The following is a 16,320-nucleotide window of genomic DNA, read 5'->3' on the forward strand; positions in this document are numbered from 1 at the left end:
AGCAGACACTCTTATCCAGAGCGACTTACAGTTAGTGAGTGCATTCATTTTTCAAGATCAAAATGGAGAGTGGCTTACTGATATCTCTCTGTCATTTTGTGAATTACAATTCAATATCGATATCTATCGGTCAACGCATTAGATGTCATTATGATTAGGCACTTTTAGCTGGTATGTGATACATTAGCTCAGGTTCATTCTCAATCCATAGATCCCAAAGCCTTGGATAGCCTAGAGATCATCCCAAGCAGGGCCGGCTCTAGCCTTTTGGGGTCCTAAGACAGATTTCTTAAAATATATATTTTTGGGGGGGTCGGGGGCCCCCTAGCTAAGGGGCCTTTTCATAACAACATTCAGGGACGGCAGGTAGCCTAGCGGTCAAGAGCGTTGGGCCAGTACCCAAAAGGTCGCCGGTTCAAATCCCCAAGGTGAATAATCTGCCGATGTACCCTTGAGCAAGGCACTTAACCCTAATTGCTCCTGTAAGTTTCTCTGGATAAAAGAATCTGCTAAATGACTGTAATGTCAAGACTTTCAACAATAGAGCTTGCTCCCCATTTAGTGCACTAACCTTGACCAGGACCAGTAATGCTCTACATACAGTTAATATGGTACCATGTGAATTCCAGATAAACTGGAGGATTAATATTACATTCTAATCAAAGACCCCACCTTTTATGGCATGGGAAACAGCACCCACTGGTTGCAATATGGCTTTGAATAAGTTCTACTGCTAGGTTGCAATATGGCTTTGAATAAGTTCTACTGCTAGGTTGCAATATGGCTTTGAATAAGTTCTACTGCTAGGTTGCAATATGGCTTTGAATAAGTTCTACTGCTAGGTTGTCCCCAGAGCCAGGGCGTGACAGTTCTACTGCTAGGTTGTCCCCAGAGCCAGGGCGTGACAGTTCTACTGCTAGGTTGTCCCCAGAGCCAGGGCGTGACAGTTCTACTGCTAGGTTGTCCCCAGAGCCAGGGCGTGACAGTTCTACTGCTAGTGTAGTGAGCTGTGTTGCCTATTTGGACATGACTCATTTCACCTACCGTCATAATCTGTTGATGTAGCAATAAAACAAAGGCTGCACTGTTGATGCCACTCCAGCTGCCTTAGTTCAGACTTCAGACACTGAACTACACACAATCGTTTAAAATGTAAAAACTCAACTCATTCCTCTGTCAGCCTAGACAGTAGTTTTTTTATTAAAGCAGGAAAGTCCTCTTTATAAATGCTGATTCACATTACTTAGGCCACCACACACACGCACACGCACGCACACACACACACACACACACACACACACACACACAGATGCAAAACTCTGATAAGAGGAAGAAGGTTATTTCATAGAAAACCCTCCAGAATGAAAGTGGACTACAGCTGATAAGAGACGTAAAGAGATGACTGGATTGTATGGTGGCCCGGGATTTGCCTCATGGTTACAAATTGCTTGAAATCTTTAAAGCACCTGACTGTTTATGGCCCCGTCCCAAACTACACCTTATTCCTTATGTAGCGCACTACTATCCTATGGGCCCTGGTCAAAAGTAGTGCACTGCATAGGGAATAGGGTGCCATTTGGGAAACACATAACATCGGTGTCTGAATAGAGACAGTGTACTCACACTGAAACCAAGTGTCAGGAGAGGTCAGTAGTTTGATAGAAAGTGTATCATGAGGAGAGGTCAGTAGTTTGATAGAAAGTGTGTCATGAGGAGAGGACAGTAGTTTGATAGAAAGTGTGTCATGAGGAGAGGTCAGTAGTTTGATAGAAAGTGTTTCATGAGGAGAGGTCAGTAGTTTGATAGAAAGTGTGTCATGAGGAGGGGTCAGTAGTTTGATAGAAAGTGTGTCATGGGGAGGGGTCAGTAGTTTGATAGAAAGTGTGTCATGAGGAGGGGTCAGTAGTTTTTGCCGACTAATATGTGACCAGACCTGCAGGAAAAAAAAAAGTCTATAAACATTAAAGTGGATGAAGAAGCATAGTCATAGAATATTAAAAACCGTTTCAGATTACCCGTTGTGTAGAACCCTGACTCACCAAAAATATACAGGTTAAGAACGTTTACAAACCTATCAAATGAATGGAAGAATTCATTGCTTTTACTCTTAGCTTCCACCCAGTGGTTATGTCCAAGGTATGGATGGGCCCCACTGTGGCCTTTTGCTAAATATACACCACTGTGCATTGGGGGCTAGTGGGCTACTGTATGTGTTTTGATAATACTGGTGGATATGTTTCACCAGTGTGACTTAGTCACAGTAGTTCATATCTTCATAGATAACTTATTTAGCCTGAAAATAGTGCACCCATTTTCGTACATTTGCGAGAGAGAAAAAAATAATGGGTTCTATGTCAAATCCATGGTATGCGACCTTATCATCTATGTAATAATGCAATAATTCTCGATTTTAAAAGAAAACGAAATATGTTCCGATCCCTTAGAATCCCTGATGGCTATTTTCTTTTTGAGTTGACTGAGTTTTATTTGAAAAATGTAAATGAGGGGTTTGGGAGTAAGTTGTGCTAACAATGTGCTTTTCCAAATATTTTATAAATGTATTGCAGCACATCCCGTCAATTAAACATATGTATACTATTTATTACATGGTTATACTTTTTTGTAACAAGGATCAATGGGCAACAGTTCCTTTTGCACTGCACTTAACTCACAAGTTCACGTTCAAGAAAATAAATAGCATACAGTGCGACTATAAAAGTCAATGAACCGCAAAGAACTAACCGTCCACTGCCATCTCTATAATAAACCCTCCAATAAACTATAGGGAAGTGTTCTACTCTGTATATAAACAAAGCGAAACGACACAGCCTGCCTGTCATCTGCCAGGAGGCAATAATCGTTTCAATGAAAATAAATCCTTTCCACTAATCCCTGTCTCTCCATTTAATCTCGGGCTTCGGAACAACGTTCAGACCAGTATGGGGCACTGAGATAGCAACACGATGCATCACAGGCTTGGAAGAACAAAATAAACTGTACTTTTTTTTTTTTCAAACTATCTTGTAGTTTAGTTTGATAGTAGGCCTGCATTTGATAGTATTGTTTCGGAGAGAAAATGTTGCAAGGTTTTAGTCTGGGTTTCTGCTTGGCATTACTTTGCTTCGGACCGTTTGTTTGCAGCGCGTGTCCGTCTCAATGTAGCTGCTTCTTTCACAAGTTATCAGATGGATCCAAAGCAAGGTAAAAACCAGCGAAATTATGAAAACTATTTAAATTGTGAATGTGAACAACTTCTATTCTACATGTATGTTTTGTTGTGTGGTGCGTAGTATGCAGGTAGTATAAAGTCATGTTCCCTTCTACTCTCTTTTTTAAAATATAGGCGTAAGGATTAACTTGCTCTGCTCTAATCCCCTTTCCTTGGGTCTAATGAATAGCCCTAAACCATGTTCAACTAACGTTTAGACCGAGGAAAAAAATAAGAAAGAAGGGAAAAACTAAAGATGAAAACAGATCAAATAAAACAATATGTAGGTTGATTTTTTTTATGCAGTAATTGTACGTCTACCCTATGTCATGAACCCATACAAGGCCATGGTTAATTCAGTTAAACTTGTAATATTAACACGTTACAATAGGTTATACAGTGACTTTCACTAACGCGTTTACCTTTCCCTCCGTCTATCTAGGAGTGTCCTTTGCAATGACCCACAGATCACGCTGGTCCCACCCAACTTTCCCGCAGACACCTCGAAACTGCGGATCGAGAAGACTGCCATCACAAAGATCTCCAGCGAAACCTTTCACTACCTCAACAATCTGGAATTTCTCTGGATGTCTTTCAATTCTCTGAACTCTTTGAATGTAGACAGCTTCCGTGGCCTGAGAAGTCTGGATGAGCTGAGACTGGAAGGGAACGCTCTCACCTCTTTCCCCTGGGAATCTCTGACTGATATGCCCGACCTCAGGCTATTGGACCTGCATAATAATAAGATATCGTCGATTCCGGCCGAGGTGACCATCTATATCAAGAACCTGACCTACCTGGACTTATCTAGCAACAGCCTGGCCACTGTACCTCCGGAGGTTCTCTCTATGTGGTTATCTGTGAAACCGTCTCAAGAAGATGGGGACAGTTCCAAATATATTCTAGGTAAGGATCTGCTACCCAATTAAAACAATCTTTATTGACCTAGAGGGAATCCCATTTGGTTTGCAAGCCAGGGTGAAATAGAAGCCTTAAATGACATGCAATTGATACACAGGAAATGTGAGAAACAAACGACGCCATCTACAACATTGCAAGCCAGCGTGGTTTTATCCCAACATGCATTGCACGAGTACCTGTGGTGTGTTATGTAGCGTTAAATGGAAAGTTGGGAGGAGACAGCAACAGCATTTGGGAGCGGTAAAAGGATTAGTCTAATTATAGTAAATATAGCCATACTGTAGTGTTAATGTGCCTACATTCACTAGTATCACTTAAAACGAACATGATTACGTCTACTCACTATTAGGTCTTACTAAACTGCCTTTATATACACATCACACACGGTTATAGTTCAGACAGAGCAAGAACATTTGTCCAAAATGTATACATATATATATATATATATATATATATATATATATATATATTACATTTACTTTTACATTTTAGTCTTTTAGCAGACGCTCTTATCCAGAGCGACTTACAGTTTGTGAGTGCATACATTTTTTTCATACTGGCCCCCCGTGGGAAACGAACCCACAACCCTGGCGTTGCAAGCGCCATGCTCTACCAACTGTGTTATCTATTTCCAAGGTAGAACTGGTGTTATCTATTGCCATGATAAAAGTAATGTTATCTATTGCCATGATAAAAGTAATGTTATCTATTGCCATGATAAAAGTAATGTTATCTATTGCCATGCTAAAAGTAATGTTATCTATTGCCATGATAAAAGTAATGTTATCTATTGCCATGCTAAAAGTAATGTTATCTATTGCCATGATAAAAGTAATGTTATCTATTGCCATGATAAAAGTAATGTTATCTATTGCCATGCTAAAAGTAATGTTATCTATTGCCATGATAAAAGTAATGTTATCTATTGCCATGCTAAAAGTAATGTTATCTATTGCCATGCTAAAAGTAATGTTATCTATTGCCATGCTAAAAGTAATGTTATCTATTGCCATGCTAAAAGTAATGTTATCTATTGCCATGCTAAAAGTAATGTTATCTATTGCAATGCTAAAAGTAATGTTATCTATTGCAATGCTAAAAGTAATGTTATCTATTGCAATGCTAAAAGTAATGTTATCTATTGCCATGATAAAAGTAATGTTATCTATTGCCATGATAAAAGTAATGTTATCTATTGCCATGCTAAAAGTAATGTTATCTATTGCCATGATAAAAGTAATGTTATATATTGCCATGCTAAAAGTAATGTTATCTATTGCCATGATAAAAGTAATGTTATCTATTGCCATGCTAAAAGTAATGTTATCTATTGCCATGCTAAAAGTAATGTTATCTATTGCCATGCTAAAAGTAATGTTATCTATTGCCATGATAAAAGTAATGTTATCTATTGTAATGCTAAAAGTAATGTTATCTATTGCCATGCTAAAAGTAATGTTATCTATTGCCATGATAAAAGTAATGTTATCTATTGCCATGATAAAAGTAATGTTATCTATTGCCATGCTAAAAGTAATGTTATCTATTGCCATGATAAAAGTAATGTTATCTATTGCCATGATAAAAGTAATGGTATCTATTGCCATGATAAAAGTAATGTTATCTATTGTAATGCTAAAAGTAATGTTATCTATTGCAATGCTAAAAGTAATGTTATTTATTGCCATGATAAAAGTAATGTTATCTATTGCAATGCTAAAAGTAATGTTATCTATTGCCATGCTAAAAGTAATGTTATCTATTGCAATGCTAAAAGTAATGTTATCTATTGCAATGCTAAAAGTAATGTTATCTATTGCCATGATAAAAGTAATGTTATCTATTGCAATGCTAAAAGTAATGTTATCTATTGCAATGCTAAAAGTAATGTTATCTATTGCAATGCTAAAAGTAATGTTATCTATTGCCATGATAAAAGTAATGTTATCTATTGCAATGCTAAAAGTAATGTTATCTATTGCCATGCTAAAAGTAATGTTATCTATTGCAATGCTAAAAGTAATGTTATCTATTGCAATGCTAAAAGTAATGTTATCTATTGCAATGCTAAAAGTAATGTTATCTATTGCCATGATAAAAGTAATGTTATGCATTGCCATGATAAAAGTAATGTTATCTATTGCAATGCTAAAAGTAATGTTATTTATTGCAATGCTAAAAGTAATGTTATCGATTGCAATGCTAAAAGTAATGTTATCTATTGCAATGCTAAAAGTAATGTTATCTATTGCATGATAAAAGTAATGTTATCTATTGCCATGCTAAAAGTAATGTTATCTATTGCCATGATAAAAGTAATGTTATCTATTGCCATGCTAAATGTAATGTTATCTATTGCAATGCTAAAAGTAATGTTATCTATTGCAATGCTAAAAGTAATGTTATCTATTGCCATGATAAAAGTAATGTTATGTATTGCCATGATAAAAGTAATGTTATCTATTGCCATGCTAAAAGTAATGTTATCTATTGCCATGATAAAAGTAATGTTATCTATTGCCATGATAAAAGTAATGTTATCTATAGCAATGCTAAATGTAATGTTATCTATTGCAATGCTAAAAGTAATGTTATCTATTGCCATGCTAAAAGTAATGTTATCTATTGCCATGATAAAAGTAATATTATCTATTGCCATGCTAAAAGTAATGTTATCTATTGCCATGATAAAAGTAATGTTATCTATTGCAATGCTAAAAGTAATGTTATATATTGCCATGATAAAAGTGATGTTATCTATTGCCATGCTAAAAGTAATATTATCTATTGCCATGATAAAAGTAATGTTATCTATTGCCATGCTAAAAGTAATGTTATCTATTGCCATGCTAAAAGTAATGTTATCTATTGCCATGATAAAAGTAATGTTATCTATTGCCATGCTAAAAGTAATGTTATCTATTGCCATGCTAAAAGTAATGTTATCTATTGCCATGCTAAAAGTAATGTTATCTATTGCCATGCTAAAAGTAATGTTATCTATTGCCATGATAAAAGTAATGTTATCTATTGCCATGATAAAAGTAATGTTATCTATTGCAATGCTAAAAGTGGTGCTGATTATTTACTTTCCATTGTAGTTTATTTACCTACCTTAGTTGAATGTACTGACTGTAAGTTGTTCTGGATAAGAGCATCTGCTAAATGACTAAAATGTTTACATTCTGGTGAAATTGTTTATTTTCTTAATCACTGTAGGTCTCCATGACAACCCATGGCTGTGCGACTGCCGGCTCTATGACCTGGTCCAATTCCAGAAGTCTCCGTCATCCTCCGTGGTTCTGATCGACACCAGGCTGAGCTGCGCTGACCCAGAGAGCCTGTCGGGGGTGCTATTCAGCGAGACGGCGCTCCAGAGGTGCCAGGGGCCCCGGGTCCACACGGCTGTGGCCCGGGTCAGGAGCTCCCTGGGGAACAACGTCCTGCTTCGCTGTGGAACCATCGGAGTCCCAATACCAGAGCTGTCCTGGACCCGGGCAGACGGCAAACAGATGAACGGCACTGGTGAGATTCATTGATTCCTTGATTGATTGATTGAATTTATTTGATGTGTAACACATAGATATACAGCCAAGAACAAGCAGTAGCTACATGCTAAAAAGGGATGTAGTTGACTTATTTCTGTCGTGCTCCAGGTTTAGTGTGTCTAAACCTGCTCTAGTCATGGCAGGTCTTAGCCTGATCCCAGATCTGTTTGTGCTGTCTTGGAAACTGTTTGGCGTAGTTGGCAAGACAGCACAAACAGATCTGGGATCAGGCTAAGACCTGCCATGACTGAAGGCTAGGCATATATATATATATATACGTCTGCCTGTTGCCTGAATAAGTAGCTAGCTACAGTACTTAAGACATCTATTTTTGGCATTGTACAGTCAGAAGCTGAAATAGCCTAGATTACAGATGGATGGACTGTTTTCTTTTCACTAATCATTCTAACCACTTTTTGTTTGTATTTATTTTACAGTTCAGGAAGAAGTTTCAAAGGAGGGAATCATTTGGTCAATCCTGAGTGTGCCTGCCGTCTCTTACCGGGACTCTGGGAAATACATGTGCAAAGCGACCAACTTTGTGGGGACTGCAGATGCCATCATCTCCCTGGTTATCACAGACTCCTTTAAAAATGAGGAACAAGGTGGCAGCTCCAAGACTAGAAACCAAAGAGGACGGAAAACCGGTGGGTTTGGGAAAGCTGCCTACCAGGAGAAACTTGTTGCCAGATACATACCTCCACCAACCACCACGGCAGCCACGCCCATCATCGAGCCACTAGGACCGGGCGGTTTCACAGGGAAGTATGATATCGAGAGCTACAGTATTTCGGACACCGTGGCCGATGGACAGACGCCCGGTCCTCCCAGCAAGGAGCCGGCAATGCAGGAAGTGGAGAAGGAGGTTCTTAGCAACCTGGCAGCCAACGCCTCTTCTTTACAAGCGCCGGCACCGCCGGAGAAACGGGTGGTGCGATCGGTGAAGGTAATCGGGGACACCGACCATACCGTCTCCCTGAACTGGCGGGCCCCGACAGCCAAGAACACCACCGAGTTCAGCGTCCTGTACGCCGTTTTCGGCGAGAGGGACATGCGGAGGATCAACGTAGGCGTGGGAAAGAACCGGATCACCATCGAGGGCCTTGTGCCAAGGACAAAGTACATCGCCTGCGTCTGCGTCAAAGGCCTGATCCCTAAAAAGGAGCAGTGCGTAATCTTCTCAACGGACGAGGCGGCCAGCGCTAGCGGCACCCAGAAACTCATTAACGTGGTGGTGATCACCGTGGCCTGCGTGATCGCTGTCCCCCTGACGTTGATCGTCTGCTGCGGGGCGCTCAAGAAGCGCTGTAAAAAGCTACTGGGGAGGAAATCCAAAGATATCCAAGACTCATATGTGACATTCGAGACCCTCTCCCCGGGACAAAAGCCCAAGGGGATGGAGGGGGAGTACCTTGCCAGGCAGCACCCAGATGAGTCCAACAGACTGCTCTCTGCTAGGTCCAGTGTGGGCTCTGAGGCCACTTGTAGGACTGAGGGACCGCCTAACGAGTACTTTTGTTGATACCAAATGATGGCCTCAACCTTTACAGAGCAGAGAAATCTGTCCTTTTCAACCAGAACTTAAGTTGGTTGGTTGGTCTCTTCTGACAAGTGATGTACTGTAGATGTGTAGCTGAATACACAGAGTGAAACTGCTCAGAGACTGGGAAGAAACCAACGGACAGTTGCATGGACACGTGGGGGTGGATATGTGAGTCTAGATAAATATGAGGAATAAATGTTGACATAGCTGTGATTATACAGCCTTGTGGGAATAAAGGCCACCCTTGACCTGGTGAACTGTAAAAAAACAAATATTTCATTGTACTTAAAATGTGCAAATAAGCATTTTATATTTGTCATGCACTTTTAAAGGGTGGTATTTATTGTAAGCAGTTACATTTCTTTGAAATGGCACTAGGGTTACAAAATTATGGTAACTTTAGCAACATTCCCAGGTTTTCCAGAAGTTCTTGGTGGAATCAGAATGGCATAAGGAACCCTAAATGGCACGTTCTACTAGAATACGTGAAACCCATCTTTTTAGAGGAAGCGTAATGACAGTTATTCTGAAATCTGAGCTCAGAATTCTGGCATAGTTTTTATTTGACAATGTCATGTGTTTGTAGAGTATTGGTGAAGCAACTCATATCTGTAGAGATATTTTGTACCTCTGTGTATTTACCATATATGTTAATGTGCCAGGTTTACTGTCCAATCAAATCTAACATACTATATATTTTGTAATATGTATCTATGATCTGATCTGATATATATATGTATAAATAAATATTTTATATAAATGTTTGTGTCCTCTTAAATCCTTACCGTCTCAATAAAAGCATGTTCCTCCCCAGAACACTTTTACAACAACTTTTTCAAGCAAATCAGAGGATAGGTTCTGTTTCAAAGAAACAGAACATCATAATGGGGTGATATCCATCTGGTGTCAATAGTAAATTATCAAGAGGTGATTAACAGACAGATGTAAACATTATGGCGCCAAGCCACAGCAAGGCGTAGCACCAGTATGCTCGGCAATAGCATATGTTTAAACTAAGTCTTAGTCCATACAGTATAATATAAATTTGAAGGGCTGAGAAGAGCTTAGCTTACAAGGAAACAAATTGTGACCAGCGCCATGGATAGCGCCACGTGATAGCCTATGTTTGGTTTAGCGCGTCGTACGGCGCTGTCCATGGTGCTGGTCACAACTAGATTGCTTGTCATGGCCACTGTGGTCGTTTCCTTTGTACAGTACAGTTTGCAGACTACGTACATATGTCTGAAGAGCTCTTCCAACGTTCCTCAATTAATAGGCACGGATCCTTTGTTTCATGCAGAATACAAAATAATAGGCGTTGGGTATACCAACAAATCACGAGGCATACATGCCAGAACGTTGCGATTCAAAACCAAAGTTTGCAGCCAAAAACTTTGCAGTGGTTTGACGTAAACTAGCCACTTGGGAAATGCACTCATTAAAAATAGCCTACGTGATCTCCATCTTGCTAGCTACTAATTTGTAAGTCGCTCTGGATAAGAGCGTCTGCTAAATGACATAAATGTAAATGTAAATGTAATGTATATAGTGCAATTTTTTTCAATGGTTTGTATTGGCCTGATCTATAGATTGCATACTATACGTCCTGATTATCTACTTTTTTTTGTCAAGTCACTGTCGGTGCATATTTAATATCAAGTAAGTATTTTTCTGAGAAGTCACATTATTTCTGAAATGTTCCATTCATTTATAGAGATTAAGAATACTTTATTGGTCAATTGCACACAAGGTCCAACCAAAATTTGACTTCCGCTTTTAACTCAACCCCTCCGAAAGACATACAGGTTTTTTGGAGAGGTGCGGGGAGCTACCACACCGGGCGCCCTTGGAGCTGTTGTTGTGGGGGGTTAAGGGCACAACGGCAGGCAATGGCATCTAGGATTTGATAGCAGCAACCATCCGGTTGCCAGCTCACTTCCCGCCTGATTTTTCCAGTCAGACCCGGGTTTACGAACTGGCGACTTTCCAGTTACTGGCTTGCCTCTCTACCCACTATGCTACCGGCCACCACACAACAAAACGTATTGCTAAAAATACAAACTTCCAGCGTGTTTAACATATCCTCTGGTGTCTTAAAGGGATTGCATCAAGGGAGATTAAGGTAATAGGTTTACCTCTACTGTCCGTCCCTGTGGAGATGACCTGCTCTAAAGCTTCACATGGGTTTCTGCTAAAGAAATATGGCCACCTTCTATACGCCATTAGCTATAGCTCTGCTATTCTACAAAGTCATTCCTGCCTCAACTTCCTGTTTACCCGGCTGCTCTTGCACAAATGACAACTTGGGAAAGTAAGTTGTTTGTTGTCAGTCCTTTCGTAGGCGACCTAGTTTTGTCCCGAGTTTCCTTACCGTGTCAGTACGGTTATGCAGTAGTGACTGATCAAGTGTAGCCTATTGCTGAACTCAGTGGTGGATTTTCATGACTGGTTTAAACAATGGACAATGTGGAGAGATACAATTTTTACATTTTAGTCATTTAGCAGACGCTCTTATCCAGAGCGATTTACAGGAGCACGTCCACAGATTTTTTCACATAATAGGCACTTAACCGCTATGCTACCTGCCGTCTGTGTCCGTTAAATGAATATAGATAACTTATTCTAACCGTACTTCCATAACCCACAATGTTTTTGTTTGATTTTAGATCCTTACTTTGCATGGAAACCGCCATGGGACGAATCCCAGACAACGTTCCAAATGACTTCAGTAAAATCCGAATAGAGAATTCCCACCTGACCGAATTACCTCGCCGCTCCTTCGCTACCGTTAACGCCTTGGCGTCTCTGTGGTTGAATTTCAACGACATCACCCTGATGAACGTCAAGAGTCTGGAGGGGCTGACGAATTTAACGGAACTGCGGCTACAGGGAAACAAGCTGCGTTCAGTCCCATGGACAGCGTTCCAGGACACGCCGAACCTGAAGATTTTGGACCTGAAACGCAACCGACTAGACGTGCTCCCGGAATCCGCCCTGAGACAACTACCAGGCCTGACTTATTTAGACTTATCCTTCAATCAGCTTACCGTCATATCCAGGGATGTCTTCCTCAACTGGCCTCTCCTCAACACGCAGGAGAGAAACGGAGGTAAAGAGGCCAGCAGTGGAGAGGCCAACGTCGTTTTAGCGCTGCACGACAACCCTTGGCTGTGTGACTGCCGCCTCAAAGGTTTCCTTGAGTTTATCAAAACCGTTAGTCCACCTCTAATTCTGATGAACTCGTACCTGACGTGCACGGCCCCGAGTTCCAGGGCTGGAAAGTTCTTCCACGAGGTCGGTTTGAAAACATGTATGAAACCCGAGGCCTCAGCCTCAGAAACCAACATGACGGTGTCGCTGGGGGACAATGTAACCCTCCAGTGCTTAGTCAAAGCCAGGCCTGACCCCGCCATCCACTGGTCATACAACCTGAAGATTATAAGGGGATTTACTGGTAAGGTTTTATTTAATTGCAACTTCTAGGCTATCATCCATTAGATTGCTGTGACTTTGCTGCAGTGGGGTATTTACCATGATATCATGTCAGTCATAGTTTATTGTAAGCTACACCACTTTGATGACATGATTTAGGACAAGTGGGCTAATGCGTGTGTATGTCATTCATGACTTTGGTAGGCTATTGGTGTTTCTAAGTAGAAAAGCCATAGCTTGATTGCAACAGTTTGTCCCAGCCTTTCTTGTAGGCAATCTCAACGATAATGTCTAATGCAACATATTACTGTAAATACTGTAAATATACAATATGTACCTGTTTAAACACCAACAACTCAACACCCACAATGATGTATGCAGAGTAGGTCTGTCTTGTTGATGAAGTTGTAACATCCCACTGGGCAAAGACGTCAATTCAACGTCTATTCCACGTTGGTTCAACGTAATTTGATTGAAATGACGTGGAAACAACGTTGATTCAACCAGTGTGTGCCCAGTGGGATAATTCTCCTTTCTCTCCCTCTTCAGTCTCAGAGACCCGTGTGGACGATGAGACCGTCAGATCTCAGCTGGTCATCCCATCCCTCCACATGGCGGACCGAGGTGTCTACACCTGCTTCGCCAACAACTTCATCGGCAACTCCTCCGTCAGTTTCCTGGTCAACATCAAGTCTTTCAACGCCTCGTCCTCCGGCGGTGCCGCCATGTCTCCTCCCCCGTTCCTCCTGGCCTCGGCCGACGAGAACATCTACATCGACATCCGCATCTCCAAGCAGACGGTCTACGGCATCACTCTGGAGTGGTACGCTGCGACAGACAACCCAACAGAAACCTGGTTCACCATCCATTTGGGGAAATACCACTCCGACAAAAAGGAGTTGACATACATCGGGCCGGGCATCAACACATATTCGGTCGACGACCTCCTACCGGTTACTAAATACGAGGTGTGTGTGACGTTGAAGAATCAGACGCCTCGCGCCGGCCAGTGCATCGTGTTCGTAACAGGAAGTGACATCAGCCAGCTGGAACAACGGGAGAAGCTCATCCATATTATGGTGATCGTGTGCGTCATGGGGCTGGCGGTGCCCGTGGGCATGTACGCCTGCACCACCGACACCAGATGTACGTTCAGCTGCCTGGACCGCTGTACGGAGCAGTGTAAGAGGAGGAGGCGGCAGGAGAAGACCCTGAGGACGAATGGGGAGAGACAGGGGACCTTCGACAGCCTACAGGCCACCAGCGATGAAGGACTCTGTCGTGACTCTGAAGAGGTGATGATGAAGAGGAGGTCCTCCCAGGATAAAAACAACCACAAGGGCAGAGCACAAGATCCACCAGAGACAACCATTGGAGCAAAGCTTTATTAGCTCTAGGTTTTAACGAAAAAAATAGGTAAAAATAGGGAGCAGTCTTCTGTGAAGTGAACCTTTAGGAAACACATCCGTAAAGCTTAAAGTAGTCAAGAGTGAAATGCCTTTTTTCCATGTCTGTAGGAAGAGTATATTGTTTTATGTGTTATCAAAATGCCCTGTCTGTAAGTAATCAAATGTTTCTTTTTTTAAAGTTGATATACTGTATCTTTGGGATATGTTTTATTTAGCTTGATTGTTCTCTGTTTTAAAAGAAAAAACTAATCTGGCAAGAAATCATGAATGTTGCTTCTATACATAATAATATAGTTGAAATATTTTAATTGTCTTCAGAATGTAATGAACTGCATTTCCTCTCTGCTCATTGATACACATTCCTTTAGCGCCACACCAGGTTCAGTCAAATAGACAGTAACCATGCCTTTGCACTACGACCTTTGTAATGAATGAGGCTTCTTTGCTATTGTTTTCCTGTTTTGGGGTGGGATGATGAGGATTAGAGTTGGGGGTGAAGAGAGACAGCAGGGTCCTAATAGCTCCCTACCAAAATCCCATAGGCTGGTCAAAAGTAGTGCCCTACACAGAGAATAGTGTGCTACTTAGGTCTTAACCATGTCTCTCAGAGAGAAGTTATTTATTGTACCTTTATTTAACTAGGCAAGTCAGTTAAGAACAACTTCTTATTTACAGTGACGGCCTACACCGGCCAAACCCGGACGACGCTGGGCCAATTGTGCGCCCGCCCTATGGGACTCCCAATCACGGCCGGTTGTGATACAGCCTGGAATCGAACCAGGGGGTCTGTAGTGACGCCTCTAGCACTGAGATGCAGTGCCTTAGACCGCTGCACCACTCAGGAGCAGCATGAGATCTTCTCTGAGTGACTGCATTAGATGATCCGTTCTGATATCTGTTTTTATACATAAAATACACATTATCTGTCACATTAAGGGGTAATTAGTCTACTCTTAAATTGACTTGAATGTACTTTTGTATTCAACAATTGACTAAAATATATTTCTTTCACATGCCAATGTGATCAAAACATGTATAGTCTTCAATAAATGCACATCTATTGTGGAGTTAAAGATATTCTACTTCTGTGATTTGTATCATCATACGTTTATGTCTTTCACTTTATTAAGTTAACAATTCAGGTAACTTTTCCAAAATGTTCAGGTTTTCCATAAATCCCGGTTGGAAGATTCACGGAATCGGGAGTGAATATGCAGGAAATCCAGATTTTTCTTACCCCTATCTACTGATCTGACTGAGGTTGGTTTGACTACTGAACTGACTGAGGTTGGTTTGACTACTGATCTGATAGAGGTTGGTTTGACTACTGAACTGACTGAGGTTGGTTTGACTACTGAACTGACTGAGGTTGGTTTGACTACTGATCTGATAGAGGTTGGTTTGACTACTGAACTGACTGAGGTTGGTTTGACTACTGATCTGACTGAGGTTGGTTTGACTACTGATCTGACTGAGGTTGGTTTGACTACTGAACTGACTGAGGTTGGTTTGACTACTGAACTGACTGAGGTTGGTTTGACTACTGAACTGACTGAGGTTGGTTTGACTACTGAACTGACTGAGGTTGGTTTGACTACTGATCTGACTGAGGTTGGTTTGACTACTGAACTGACTGAGGTTGGTTTGACTACTGATCTGACTGAGGTTGGTTTGACTACTGAACTGACTGAGGTTGGTTTGACTACTGAACTGACTGAGGTTGGTTTGACTACTGAACTGACTGAGGTTGGTTTGACTACTGAACTGACTGAGGTTGGTTTGACTACTGAACTGACTGAGGTTGGTTTGACTACTGAACTGACTGAGGTTGGTTTGACTACTGAACTGACTGAGGTTGGTTTGACTACTGAACTGACTGAGGTTGGTTTGACTACTGAACTGACTGTGGTTGGTTTGACTACTGATCTGACTGAGGTTGGTTTGACTACTGAACTGACTGAGGTTGGTTTGACTACTGAACTGACTGAGGTTGGTTTGACTACTGAACTGACTGAGGTTGGTTTGACTACTGAACTGACTGAGGTTGGTTTGACTACTGAACTGACTGAGGTTGGTTTGACTACTGAACTGACTGAGGTTGGTTTGACTACTGAACTGACTGAGGTTGGTTTGACTACTGAACTGACTGTGGTTGGTTTGACTACTGATCTGACTGAGGTTGGTTTGACTACTGAACTGACTGAGGTTGGTTTGACTACTGAACTGACTGAGGTTGGTTTGACTACTGAACTGACTGAG

At 41.2% G+C, this 16,320-nt stretch overlaps 2 protein-coding genes across 2 annotated transcripts; both read left to right on the forward strand.

The window, feature by feature from the left end:
- Nucleotides 1-3,076: 3,076 nt before the first annotated feature.
- Nucleotides 3,077-9,199, forward strand: LOC311100734 (leucine-rich repeat, immunoglobulin-like domain and transmembrane domain-containing protein 1; the record flags this gene model as incomplete). Its single annotated transcript, XM_084141695.1, has 4 exons — nucleotides 3,077-3,201; nucleotides 3,651-4,114; nucleotides 7,349-7,654; nucleotides 8,115-9,199. 4 exons carry the CDS (start codon nucleotides 3,077-3,079, stop codon nucleotides 9,197-9,199), a joined length of 1,980 nt encoding a protein of 659 aa, XP_083997821.1.
- A 1,816-nt stretch (nucleotides 9,200-11,015) lies between these two features.
- On the forward strand, nucleotides 11,016-15,131 carry LOC311100469 (leucine-rich repeat, immunoglobulin-like domain and transmembrane domain-containing protein 2). The gene is made up of 3 exons (XM_084141389.1): nucleotides 11,016-11,531; nucleotides 11,887-12,674; nucleotides 13,202-15,131. The coding sequence occupies exons 1-3, from the start codon at nucleotides 11,422-11,424 to the stop codon at nucleotides 14,041-14,043; spliced, it is 1,740 nt and encodes a 579-aa protein (XP_083997515.1). The 5' UTR covers nucleotides 11,016-11,421; the 3' UTR covers nucleotides 14,044-15,131.
- Nucleotides 15,132-16,320: the final 1,189 nt, after the last annotated feature.

The sequence above is a fragment of the Coregonus lavaretus genome (genome assembly GCF_964263955.1).
Source record: "Coregonus lavaretus genome assembly, chromosome: 25".
Classification (NCBI taxonomy): domain Eukaryota; kingdom Metazoa; phylum Chordata; class Actinopteri; order Salmoniformes; family Salmonidae; genus Coregonus; species Coregonus lavaretus.

What these genes read in the sequence shown, in the direction of transcription:
- LOC311100469 (XM_084141389.1), top strand. Translation starts at nt 11,422, where the DNA reads ATGGCCACCTTCTATACGCCATTAGCTATAGCTCTGCTATTCTACAAA. An exon ending in ACAAATGACAACTTGGGAAA is followed by an intron (nt 11,532 to 11,886) that starts GTAAGTTGTTTG and finishes GTTTGATTTTAG; the next exon opens with ATCCTTACTTTGCATGGAAA. An exon ending in GATTATAAGGGGATTTACTG is followed by an intron (nt 12,675 to 13,201) that starts GTAAGGTTTTAT and finishes CTCCCTCTTCAG; the next exon opens with TCTCAGAGACCCGTGTGGAC.